The 13,772-nt window shown below is 44.7% G+C and overlaps 1 protein-coding gene across 1 annotated transcript; it reads right to left on the bottom strand.

Annotated features, from left to right (window-relative positions):
* Nucleotides 1-987: 987 nt before the first annotated feature.
* LOC135546716 (claudin-like protein ZF-A89) lies at nucleotides 988-3,242 on the bottom strand. The gene is made up of 2 exons (XM_064975350.1): nucleotides 2,596-3,242; nucleotides 988-2,255 (listed from the first exon to the last, which is right to left on the bottom strand). The coding sequence occupies exons 1-2, from the start codon at nucleotides 2,827-2,829 to the stop codon at nucleotides 1,320-1,322; spliced, it is 1,170 nt and encodes a 389-aa protein (XP_064831422.1). The 5' UTR covers nucleotides 2,830-3,242; the 3' UTR covers nucleotides 988-1,319.
* Nucleotides 3,243-13,772: the final 10,530 nt, after the last annotated feature.

The following is a 13,772-nucleotide window of genomic DNA, read 5'->3' as shown; positions in this document are numbered from 1 at the left end:
TCCCAAACACAGTATTTGGTGTTTCGCGAGTCCGACCAGATCAGAGGCAGTAGGGATGACAAAGCGTTATATATCTGTATAGAATTCTACACGTAACGAGTAGTTTTAGTCGCCAGGGAAACCGTATGCAGTATCCATTATTTTCTTTAGGAATGTAACGGAGTAAAAGTAAAAGATAAAGATATAAAAAATATATATATAAATAGTCAAAAATATAAATAGTCAAGTACAGATACCCCCCCCCAAAAAACGACTTAAGTAGTACTTTTAAAGTCGTTTGACTTAAGTACTTTACACCACTGTAGGCAGGTGACATACATAGTGTTGCTGACATGCTGTGTTTTCTCTCAGGCTAGGTCTATAGGGGTCTGTGTGTTTTGGGTCAAACAAAACCCAGTGTTCCGTCCCACGTGACACCCTATTCCCTACATAGATCCCTGTTTAGGGAATAGGGTGTGATTTGGGACGCGGACTAAATGTCACCTCTGTTTACATTAACAACAGTTGACAGTATCTATTATATGTAGTTACAAAAACAGCTGTTCTGTCCCTTTTTAGACTGATCTGTGTCTAATTCAACAGGCAGACTAAACGGCTGGCCCTCATCAACGCTCTGGAGACAAGCTATCTGTTCGTCCTCGGGTTTATCGACTGAGAAAGGGTGAAACTGGCCCTCATCAACGCTCTGGAGACAAGCTATCTGTTCGTCCTCGGGTTTATCGACTGAGAAAGGATGAAACTGGCCCTCATCAACGCTCTGAAGACAAGCTATCTGTTCGTCCTCGGGTTTATCGACTGAGAAAGGGTGAAACTGGCCCTCATCAACACTCTGGAGACAAGCTATCTGTTCGTCCTCGGGTTTATCGACTGAGAAACGATGAAACATGGACAAGAAAACAATAGAAAAATAGCCAAAGACAGAACAGTCCCCCACTGCAATGCAATGTATCATTACTAATGGAGAACGGTATGTTTTAATGAGGCAAGTCAGTTCAGAACATTTATTTTTATTTTTATAATGACGGCCTACATCGGCCAAACTCGGACGACGCTGGGCCAATTGTAGGCCGCCCTATGGGGACTCCCAATCACGTGCCTTAGACGTCACACAGCCAAAACTGTCCCAAACACTGAACACTCCACACAGCCAAAACTGTCCCAAACACTCCGCACAGCTATAACTGTCCCAAACACTGAACATATTACAGTTTTACCAGAATACCAAAACAGACAATTAACTTTTCAAAAACATAAAACAACAGATACATTTGTTAAGGTACAGTGAGTATCAGCCGATAACTGGTCTCTTTGCAGTCTATTCAGATGTACACACCAACACTGCTTCCACTGCGGTGAGACTGCGATGTTTGAACTCTGGAGCCCTTATACCCGATAAAAACAGGATTCTGAGGTACGGCTTGAAAACTGGAGTTGTGTGAAACGGACAGGTTTCCCGGATGACTGTAGGAGTATGGATTCGTCTGTTGACTACCGGTATATGTGGTATACGGAGCGGTCAGGTGGTTGTAGGAGTACGGAGTCTGTTGGCTGATGTATAGGGAGTTAGCCAGAGTGGACAGGCTGCTGACGTAGTTGGAGCTGTTAGAGGTGGAGGGATGGTGTCCGGCAACATGACGTCCATTGCCATGGTGATAGACCAACGGCCCAACGTTCTCCACCGAGCTCGAGTCATACACAGCAGCAGGAGGGTTCATGACGACCCCTTGTTGTCCATAAGGAACGTTATGAAGAATCGGAGCTTGGCGGTGTTGGTATGCATCGAAGCTGTGACTTTGTTGGCGGTTCAGACCGGGCTGGCGGTGAGCTCTCACGCTAAGAACGCTGGAGATGGGATGGTAGCGCATCAGAGTGGGTTTGTTGATCCTGTTGGCTGGGTGATAGATATCGAACGCGGCTTTGTTGGAGTGGATGCGGCGACAGAGGAAGAGAAGCCCAGAGGTCAGGAGGAAGGCTCCGGTCACCCAACCGATGTAGAGAGCCTCTCCCAACTCCCTGCGCTGGGCGTCGATCAGCAAAGGGTTATAGAAGTCACGGATTATGGCGTGAGCCGTCCAGGAGACTGGGATGAACACACAGATAGAGGCCAGTAACTGCATGCCTCCAGCCACCATAAGGATGAGGCTCTTAACGCGGTCGTTGTCCTGGATGCAGGAGGTACAACGCATCCCTGCTAGAGCCCCCAGTAGACCCATCCCTGAGAGAGCCAGAGAGCAGCACATCAAGCCCCTGGCAGCCTGTGGAAGAGAAGACCAATACATACTGTAGCACATCAACACATTATCTAGCTACCTCTTCAAGACGTTCCGATCGCTTGGTGGAACGGGCTAAGGTTGAAAGTCGCTGAACCCAGGTTCGAGACCCGGTAGGAGCTACTGCCCATATTCGCTACAATACAGAAAGTAAAGTTTACCTAAATAGGTTTTAAAATTTGTTCATGATTGACATGATTTCATATTGTTCGTCCCAAATGGCACCCTATTCCCTGCACTACTTTTGGCCGGGACCCATAGGGTGCCACAGGCACTACATAAGGAAAAGGGTGCAATTTGGGACACACCCATAAAGTAATCATACCTGCAGGTCTGCGGGGAGATACAGCAGAGAGTCGTACACTTTACACTGCATCCTGATGTTGGCCTGTCTATAGCAGTTCATCCACAGGCCCTCCCAGCGCGTCTCCATGACGATGATGTTCTCTCCGATGAAGGCCGTAACCTTCCACATGGGCATCCCGGTGACGGCGGCAGCTCCGATCAGACCCACCAGTCCTGCGCACAGCGCCGCGATCTCAGACACGCCCTGGAACATCACGTCGTCCGTTGTTAAGGGTCCAGAGAAACAATCAGGGTCCAAACGAACTCTCAGAGTCCTCCTGACAAAGAAACCTTAGTGACAGTTGACTCCCAAATTCTCACAGTCCTCCTGACAAAGAAACCTTAGTGACAGTTGACTCCCAAATTCTCACAGTCCTCCTGACAAAGAAACCTTAGTGACAGTTGACTCCCAAATCTAATTTTCTCTTATGTTTTCAGACCTCAGAAAAGGTCTAAGTTGGAGATGAGTCCATGTCCCCCATACAATGTCCCAAAACAAATGAAAATCCTGTACGGTTGGAGTCGTATCCGAGGCAGAGAGGTGACCTTTCCTTTTCTCAGCTTTGATGGTGAAGGATGAGACAGACAATAGCACTGGGTGTTGGGTAACTACTGTCTGTTATGGGAGAGAAACTCTGCTCTCTCCTGGTTGGCTTATAGGATCAGGGTACAAAGGAGGACCTGTGAGGACTGCCTGTGTGCGGGAATTGTCTAGTACAGTAGTTCATTGGTTCACCCACTTGTTGATGTTTTCATAGCCAACACATCCACTCAATTACACATTATACCATTGGAGCTTAACACAGTAGATAGCTGTGTTACCATTGGAGCTTAATACAGTAGATAGCTGTGTTACCATTGGAGCTTAACACAGTAGATAGCTGTGTTACCATTGGAGCTTAATACAGTAGATAGCTGTGTAACCATTGGAGCTTAATACAGTAGATAGCTGTGTAACCATTGGAGCTTAACACAGTAGATAGCTGTGTTACCATTGGAGATTAACACAGTAGATAGCTGTGTTACCATTGGAGCTTAACACAGTAGATAGCTGTGTTACCATTGGAGATTAACACAGTAGATAGCTGTGTTACCATTGGAGATTAACACAGTAGATAGCTGTGTTACCATTGGAGCTTAATACCGTAGATAGCTGTGTTACCATTGTCTGATTTAGAGAAAATAAATACAAAATAAAGGTTACACACAACATTTAATGTAAGACAACCAAACAGTTTCATTTAACAAGTCCTACATTATTTAACAAAATATTTAGTCAAGCTTGAGCTTCCATCCCACCATCATAGGGAGTTTCCATCTCTCACCACAGGGAGCTTCCATCTCACCACCATAGGGAGCTTCCATCTCACCACCATAGGGAGCTTCCATCTCTCACCACCACAGGGAGCTTCCATCTCTCACCACCATAGGGAGCTTCCATCTCTCACCACCATAGGGAGCTTCCTTTCTCACCACCATAGGGAGCTTCCATCTCACCACCATAGGGAGCTTCCATCTCACCACCATAGGGAGCTTCCATCTCACCACCATAGGGAGCATCCATCTCACCACCACAGGGAGCTTCCATCGCACCACCATAGGGAGCTTCCATCCCACCATCATAGGGAGTTTCCATCTCTCACCACAGGGAGCTTCCATCTCACCACCACAGGGAGCTTCCATCTCACCACCATAGGGAGCTTCCATCTCACCACCATAGGGAGCTTCCATCTCTCACCACCACAGGGAGCTTCCATCTCACCACCATAGGGAGCTTCCATCTCTCACCACCATAGGGAGCTTCCATCTCTCACCACCATAGGGAGCTTCCATCTCTTACCACCACAGGGAGCTTCCATCTCTCACCACAGGGAGCTTCCATCTCACCACCACAGGGAGCTTTCATTTCACCACCATAGGGAGCTTCCATCTCACCACCATAGGGAGCTTCCTTTCTCACCACCATAGGGAGCTTCCATCTCACCACCATAGGGAGCTTCCATCTCACCACCATAGGGAGCTTCCATCTCACCACCATAGGGAGCTTCCATCTCACCACCACAGGGAGCTTCCATCTCACCACCACAGGGAGCTTCCATCTCATCACCATAGGGAGCTTCCATCTCACCACCATAGGGAGCTTCCATCTCTCACCACCATAGGGAGCTTCCATCTCACCACCATAGGGAGCTTCCATCTCTCACCACCATAGGGAGCTTCCATCTCTCACCACCATAGGGAGCTTCCATCTCACCACCAAAGGGAGCTTCCATCTCTCACCACCATAGGGAGCTTCCATCTCTCCACCATAGGGAGCTTCCATCTCACACCACCACAGGGAGCTTCCATCTCTCACCACCATAGGGAGCTTCCATCTCTTACCACCACAGGGAGCTTCCATCTCTCACCACAGGGAGCTTCCATCTCACCACCACAGGGAGCTTTCATCTCACCACCATAGGGAGCTTCCATCTCACCACCATAGGGAGCTTCCATCTCACCACCATAGGGAGCTTCCATCTCTCACCACCATAGGGAGCTTCCATCTCTCACCACCATAGGGAGCTTCCATCTCTCACCACCATAGGGAGCTTCCATCTCTCACCACCATAGGGAGCTTCCATCTCTCACCACCATAGGGAGCTTCCATCTCTCCACCATAGGGAGCTTCCATCTCACCACCACAGGGAGCTTCCATCTCACACCACCACAGGGAGCTTCCATCTCACACCATAGGGAGCTTCCATCTCACACCACAGGGAGCTTCCATCTCTCACCACCATAGGGAGCTTCCATCTCTTACCACCATAGGGAGCTTCCATCTCACCACCATAGGGAGCTTCCATCTCACCACCATAGGGAGCTTCCATCTCACCACCACAGGGAGCTTCCATCTCACCACCACAGGGAGCTTCCATCTCACCACCATAGGGAGCTTCCATCTCTCACCACCATAGGGAGCTTCCATCTCACCACCATAGGGAGCTTCCATCTCACCACCACAGGGAGCTTCCATCTCACCACCATAGGGAGCTTCCATCTCACCACCATAGGGAGCTTCCATCTCTCACCACAGGGAGCTTCCATCTCACCACCATAGGGAGCTTCCATCTCACCACCACAGGGAGCTTCCATCTCTCACCACCACATGGAGCTTCCATCTCTCACCACCATAGGGAGCTTCCATCTCTCACCACCATAGGGAGCTTCCATCTCACCACCATAGGGAGCTTCCATCTCACCACCACAGGGAGCGTCCATCTCACCACCACAGGGAGCGTCCATCTCACACCATAGGGAGCGTCCATCTCACCACCACAGGGAGCGTCCATCTCACACCATAGGGAGCTTCCATCTCACCACCACAGGGAGCTTCCATCTCACCACCATAGGGAGCTTCCATCTCACCACCACAGGGAGCTTCCATCTCTCACCACCATAGGGAGCTTCCATCTCACCACCATAGGGAGCTTCCATCTCACCACCATAGGGAGCTTCCATTTCACCACCATAGGGAGCTTCCATCTCACCACCATAGGGAGCTTCCATCTCACCACCATAGGGAGCTTCCATTTCACCACCATAGGGAGCTTCCATCTCACCACAATAGGGAGCTTCCATCTCACCACCATAGGGAGCTTCCATCTCACCACCACAATAGGGAGCTTCCATCTCACCACCATAGGGAGCTTCCATCTCACCACCACAATAGGGAGCTTCCATCTCACCACCATAGGGAGCTTCCATCTCTCACCACCAAAGGGAGCGTCCATCTCACCACCATAGGGAGCTTCCATCTCACCACCACAGGGAGCTTCCATCTCTCACCACCATAGGGAGCTTCCATCTCACCACCATAGGGAGCTTCCATCTCACCACCGTAGGGAGCTTCCATTTCACCACCATAGGGAGCTTCCATCTCACCACAATAGGGAGCTTCCATGTCACCACCATAGGGAGCTTCCATCTCACCACCACAATAGGGAGCTTCCATCTTTCACCACCATAGGGAGCTTCCATCTCTCACCACCAAAGGGAGCTTCCATCGCACCACCATAGGGAGCTTCCATCTCTCACCACCATAGGGAGGAGAGGAACCCATCTCCCCATTTGTTCCTGACAAGTCAGCAGCTACTCCTCCTGGGGTTTATTATGGATCCCCATTTGTTCCTGACAAGTCAGCAGCTACTCCTCCTGGGGTTTATTATGGATCCCCATTTGTTCCTGACAAGTCAGCAGCTACTCCTCCTGGGGTTTATTAGGGATCCCCATTTGTTCCTGCCAAGTCAGCAGCTACTCTTCCCGGGGTCCAGCAAAAAAAAAAAAAGGTATTTTTTTACCCCTTTTTCTTCCCAATTTCCTGGTATCCAAATGATAGTTACAGTCTTGTCTCATCGCTGCAACTCCCGTACAGACTCGGGAGAGGTGAAGGTCGAGAGCAGTGAGTTCTCCGAAACACAATCCAACCAAGCCGCACTGCTTCTTGACACGATTCCCACTTATCCCGGAAGCCATCCGCACCAATGTGTCAGAGGAAACACCGTACAGCTGGCTACCGTGTCAGCGTACACTGCGCCCAGCCCGCCACAGGAGTCGCTAGTGCATGATCGAACCAGGGCATCCCTGCCGACCAAACCCACCGCTAACCCGGACGACGCTGGGCCGATTGTGCGCTGTTCCATGCGTCTCCCGGTCGCGTCCGGCTGTGACAGAGCCTGGACTCAAATCCAGAATTTTTAGTGGCACAGCTAGCACTGCGATGCAGTGCCTTAGACCACTGCACCACTTGGGAGGGCCCCTGGGGTCCAGCAAAATCAAGGCAGTTATACATTCCCCAAAGATTACACAACATTTTACGTGTGTGCCCTCAGGCCCCTAGTCTATTACCACATATCTACAACACAAAGTCCATGTGTACGTGTGTGTATAGTTCGTATGTTATTGTGTGTTTGTATGTATGTTTGTGTTGCTTCACAGTCCCTGCTGTTCAATAAAGGTGTATTTTTTTTTTTAAATCAAATTTTACTGCAGTCATGGCTCGATGTAGTACTGTCCAGCTCCCATAGTCTGTTCTGGACTTGGGGACTGTGAAGAGACCTCTGGTAGCATGTCTTGTGGGGTATGGATGGGTGTCTGAGTTGTGTGCCAGTAGTTCAAACAGACAGCTCGGTTCATTCAACATGTCAATACCTCTCATAAAGACAAGTAGTGATGAAGTCAATCTCTCCTCCAGTTTGAGCCAGGAGAGATTGACATGCATATTATTAATGTTAGCTCTCTGTGTATATCCAAGGGCCAGCTGTGCTGCTCTGTTCTCAGCCGATCATCAGTCATTTGTGTAAGTACTGATCAGACAGGGTTGTTTTTTTTACATGGATGATATATTGGAAATAATATACGACAATTATTTGAAACAATTTGAAAATGTGATTGATAAATTATGACTGGAATTTATATAGAAATGCCTGGATTACTTTAATTTTGGTGAATCTCTGATAGGATCGGTTAAAATTATGTACAGAAACCCCAGATGCAAAATAGTAAATAATGGTAACAATAATAATAGTAATAATAGTAACAACTTCTCAGAAAGTATTGAGCTTTTAAGAGGAGAAAAACAAGGCTGTCCGTTGTCTCCATATCTATTTATTATGGCCATTGAAATGCTGGCTATTAAAATTTGATCCATCAAGGAGTCAGAAATCCAGGGGATAAAAACTAAAGTGTCAATGTTTGCCAATTTACTCTATTTTTTTCTCAATCGGGATCCCTGCACAGTCTCATTAAAGATCTTGATCACTTTTCTAGCCTCTCTGGATTAAAACCTAATTATAACAAGTGTACCATATTACGTATTGGATCATAAAAAAAATACAGCGTTTACACTACCTTGTAGTTTACCAATAAAATGGGCGGATGGGGAAGTAGACATACTTGGTATTCACATCTCAAAAATATATAAATTAACTTACCACAATTAATTTTAATAGAAAGTTAGCAAAAATAGATAAGATTCTGCAACCATGGAGAGGTAAGAAAGGCAAATACTTGTTTATTATGGAAAAATCATATTGATTAACTCTTTGGTCCTATCACAGTTTACTGACTGACTAATGGTCCTATCACAGTTTACTGACTGACTAATGGTCCTATCACAGTTTACTGACTGACTAATGGTCCTATCACAGTTTACTGACTGACTAATGGTCCTATCACAGTTTACTGACTTACTAATGGTCCTATCACAGTGTATTTATTTTATTTATTTACTAATGGCACTGCCTACTCCAAATGACTCATTTTTTAAAATCAGATTAAAAATATTTCATTTTATTTGGAATGCTAAACCAGACTAAATTATGTATTATATATATTATAATTATTTATAATAATATTTATAAGATTATATTTATATAATAAATGTGACTTATTATAGCTTTAAACCTTTCACTAAAAGCTTCACTCATACATAAATGATTGTCACGTGTGTTCCTTCTCTGGCCTCAAGGTCATCAGGTTGTTGTTAATTATTGAGCACACCCGTCACCATCTTTTAGCGCGTCAGCGCCTAATGATAATCACCTGGACTCCATCACCTCCTTGATTACCTGCCCTATTTATGTCACTCCCTTTGGTTCCTTCCCCAGGTGTTAATGTTTCTTGTTGTGTATTATGTTCCGTTTATTTATTAAATATTCACTCCCGGGAACTTGCTTCCCGACTTTCAGCGTTATATTTAAACCCAAAATGGTTTGGGAGGCTAAAATGACTAAATATTAAAGCGTTAAATCACTAAAAGCTTCACTCATACATAAGTTATACTTAAACCCCAAATGGTTCTCCAGTAGATCATTAAGAAAGACTCATCCTTTGTTCAAAAATGGCCTTTTAGCACTTATACAGATTACAACTTCTCATTTCCGACTAATTGAAAATAAAAATGTTGTTTAAAGTATTGCCCTTTCTTTAACAAGCCATACAAAGCTGGTTACAATTTCAGTTTTTTCCTCCAGAAAAGATAGAACAAATTGTCTCTGCTCTGCTCAGTTTCACCTGTCCTTGTGATTGTCTCCACCCCACTCCAGGTGTTGTTTATTATCCCCGGTGTATATATCCCTGTGTTTCCTGTCTCTCTGTGCCAGTATGTCTTGTCAACCACTGGTTTTCCTAGCTAATTTTGGTATTGCCTCTATGTAGCTGGTATCTGGTCACAGGTTCAGGAATTTTTTATTTCAATTTTTTATTTTGCCTTTATTTAACAAGGTAGGCTAGTTGAGAACAAGTTCTCATTTGCAACTGCGACCTGGCCAAGATAAAGCATAGCAGTGTGAACAGACAACAACACAGAGTTACACATGGAGTAAACAATTAACAATAACACAGTAGAAAAAAAGAGAGTCTATATACATTGTATAAAAAGGCATGAGGAGGTAGGTGAATAATTACAATTTTGCAGATTAACACTGGAGTGATAAATGATCAGATGGCCGTGTACAGGTAGAGATATTGGTGTGCAAAAGAGCAGGAAAGTAAATAAATATAAACAGTATGGGGATGAGGTAGGTAAAAATGGGTGGGCTATTTACAGATAGACTATGTACAGCTGCAGCGATCGGTTAGCTGCTCAGATAGCAGATGTTTGAAGTTGGTGAGGGAGATAAGTCTCCAACTTCAGCGATTTTTGCAATTCGTTCCAGTCACAGGCAGCAGAGAACTGGAATGAAAGGCGGCCAAATGAGGTGTTGGCTTTAGGGATGATCAGTGAGATACACCTGCTGGAGCGCGTGCTACGGGTGGGTGTTGCCATCGTGACCAGTGAACTGAGATAAGGAGGAGCTTTACCTAGCATGGACTTGTAGATGACCTGGAGCCAGTGGGCCTGGCGACGAATATGTAGCGAGGGCTAGCCGACTAGAGCATACAGGTCGCAGTGGTGGGTGGTATAAGGTGCTTTAGTAACAAAACGGATGGCACTGTGATAAACTGCATCCAGTTTGCTGAGTAGAGTATTGGAAGCTATTTTGTAGATGACATCGCCGAAGTCGAGGATCGGTAGGATAGTCAGTTTTACGAGGGTAAGTTTGGCGGCGTGAGTGAAGGAGGCTTTGTTGCGGAATAGAAAGCCGACTCTAGATTTGATTTTAGATTGGAGATGTTTGATAAGAGTCTGGAAGGAGAATGGTTAAAGAAATCACAACCTGCACTTAAAATGAACCAAACAAATAGCAGCGTTGGCTGATTTGGACAGCCATTGTCAGTCAATATTTAATATAATAATACTCGTAGGAAAGGTTTTCATCTTTAGCTCACAATCTGTGGATACTATACGATTAGAAAGGTTAAAAACGTATGTCAAACATCACAGCACAATTGAAAAATATATGGCACAGGGAAACCAAACGAGGCTGGTCTGTGTTGATAGGTGGGATGGGCTGAGAGTGGATGAGGGGTGGGATTAAAGAGCTTATGTCCGGTATTGTATTTTTGTTATGTAACTGTTTTTGATAAAAGTTCCTCTGAAAGAGAGGTCGAGGGGTTAAGAAATATAAATAGAATAATGCTGATAGTCTGTTGTCAATTTGTTTACTGTGAAATAGCATTGTTTCTGGTCAAACACCATTTTTTCCAAACGTTTACTTAGGGTTGGTAACAGGCTGATTGGTCGGCTGTTTGAGCCAGTAAAGGGGGCTTTACTATTCTTAGGTAGAGGAATGACTTTAGCTTCCCTCCAGGCCTGAGGGCACACACTTTCTAGTAGCTTAAGTTGAAGATATGGCAAATAGGAGTGGCAATATCGTCCACTATCATCCTCAGTAATTTTCCATCCAAGTTGTCAGACCCGGTGGCTTGTCATTGTTGATAGACAACAATACTTTTTTCACCTCTTCCACACTCACTTTACAGAATTCAAAATTACAACGCTCGTCTTTCATAATTTGGTCAGATATACGTAGATGTGTAGTGACAATGTTTGTTGCTGGCATGTCATTGCTAATCTTGCCAATTAAAAAAATAATGAAAGTTTTTGGCAGTATCATTGGATTTTGTGATAAATGAGCCATCTGATTCAATAAATGATGGAGTGGAGTTTTCCTTTTTTGCCCAAAATTTCATTTAAGGTGCTCCAATCTTTTTACAATCATTCTTTATGTCATTTATCTTTGTTTCATAGTGTAGTTTCTTCTTCTTTTTATTCAGTTTAGTCACATGATTTTCTCAATTTGCATTACGAATGCCAGTCAGTTGTACAGCCAGACCTATTTGCCATTCCTGTCAGATGTGTGCAGCGAAGTCAGGTGCAGGAGAGCAGAGATCTGTGAACAGCAAAAGTGCAAAACAGTCACAAGAATTATGTTTAACAATAAACATCTTAGGTTTAACATGGGAGAAAAACAAGCCAGTCTGGCGCGTCAACAATACACACGTAACACAAACAATCTTACACAAAGACATGATGGGGAACAGAGGAATAAATACATGTAGTTTGATTGGGGGAATGAAAACCAGGTGTGCAGGGAACAAGACAAAACAAATGGATACATGGAAAATGGATCAGCGATGGCTAGAAGGCCGGTGACGTCGACCGCCGAATGAACAAGGAGAGGAGCCGACTTCGGAGGAGGTCGTGACAATTCCTTTTGCCTCATCCCTCTCAATCATACAGTTTTTCAATTCCTCATCAATCCACAGGGAATTAACAGTTTTTGCAGTCATGTTCTTAATGGGTGCGTGCTTGTTAGAAACTGGGATAAGCAATTCATAAATGTGTCAAGTGCAGCGTCTGGTTGCTCCTCATTACACACCACAGACCAGCACATATTATTTACATCATCAACATATGAATCACGACAAAACCTGTTGTATGCCCTCTTATACACTATATTATGCCCAGCCTTTAGTTTGGTTTTCCTAGATATGGCTACTATATTGTGATCACTACATCCTATGGATTTGGATACGGCTTTAAAGCACATTTCTGCAGCATTAGTAAAGATGTGATTGATACATGTTAATGATTTCATTCCTGTGCTGTTTGTAACTACCCTGGTAGGTTGACTGATAAGCTGAACCAGGTTGCAGGCACTAGTTACAGTTTGAAGCTTTCTCTTGAGTGGGCAGCTTGATGAAATCAAGTCAATATTTAAATCACCCAGAAAATATACCTCTTTATTGTTAGCAGTTGATGTTACTCTTCAATAACACAGACCCCAAAGCAAATCAGGGGGAGGAAAGTAGGTTTATTCAAAGAGAACCAATCATGTGGGGAGGTAGATGGGAGATGTTCATTCTCCCCTGTCCTCAGTGATTCTCTCCACAGAACAAATCATGTGGGGAGGTAGATGGGAGATGTACATTCGCCCCTGTCCTCAGTGATTCTCTCCACAGAACAAAGAGACAGGATGTAGTTTATATAATATAGTTTATATTTATATAACCCAGCCCTAGCCTGTCGTCGACCAATTAGAAATTCTTGCAATAAAACTGGGCCAATGGCCAAATAACAAGTATCCTATTTCAGATTCAATGTATAAACAATTTGGACCAATGAGAACTTGCCATGTGTCAAGGGATCAGGAGACAGGCGCAGGAATGCGTAGTAGGGTTTTTTTTATTTCCCAAATGACAGCGTTCCGTGTAAAGGCACTGGGACGAAGACCAAACAAACACGTATACAAAACACAGGGTAGAAACCCAAACAAAAGAGTGAGGAGTACCTCGAATAAACACGTGGGACGAGACCCGTAATCATCTGCACGTGGCATGAAAGCCAGGTTGGAGTCATTAAAACTCGTTTTTCAACCACTCCACAAATTTCTTGTTAACAAACTATAGTTTTGGCAAGTCGTTTAGGACATCTACTTTGTGCGTGACACAAGTAAATTTTCCAACAATTGTTAACAGACAGATTATTTCACTTATAATTCACTGTATCACAATTCCTGTGGGTCAGAAGTTTACATACACTAAGTTGACTGTGCCTTTAAACAGCTTGGAAAATTACAGAAAATTATGTCATGGCTTTGGAAGCTTCTGATAGGCTAATTGACATGATTTGAGTCAATTGGAGGTGTACCTGTGGATGTATTTTAAGGCCTACCTTCAAACTCAGTGCCTCTTTGCTTGACATCATGGGAAAATCAAAAGAAATCAGTCAAA

This window comes from Oncorhynchus masou, chromosome 9 (assembly GCF_036934945.1).
Source record: "Oncorhynchus masou masou isolate Uvic2021 chromosome 9, UVic_Omas_1.1, whole genome shotgun sequence".
In the NCBI taxonomy this organism is placed as follows: Eukaryota; Metazoa; Chordata; class Actinopteri; order Salmoniformes; family Salmonidae; genus Oncorhynchus; species Oncorhynchus masou.
Note: the sequence above shows the minus strand (reverse complement) of the source record. Positions and strands in the feature narration are given on the sequence as shown.

What these genes read in the sequence shown, in the direction of transcription:
- LOC135546716 (XM_064975350.1), bottom strand. Translation starts at nt 2,829, where the DNA reads ATGTTCCAGGGCGTGTCTGAGATCGCGGCGCTGTGCGCAGGACTGGTG. An exon ending in ATCTCCCCGCAGACCTGCAG is followed by an intron (nt 2,256 to 2,595) that starts GTATGATTACTT and finishes TCTCTTCCACAG; the next exon opens with GCTGCCAGGGGCTTGATGTG.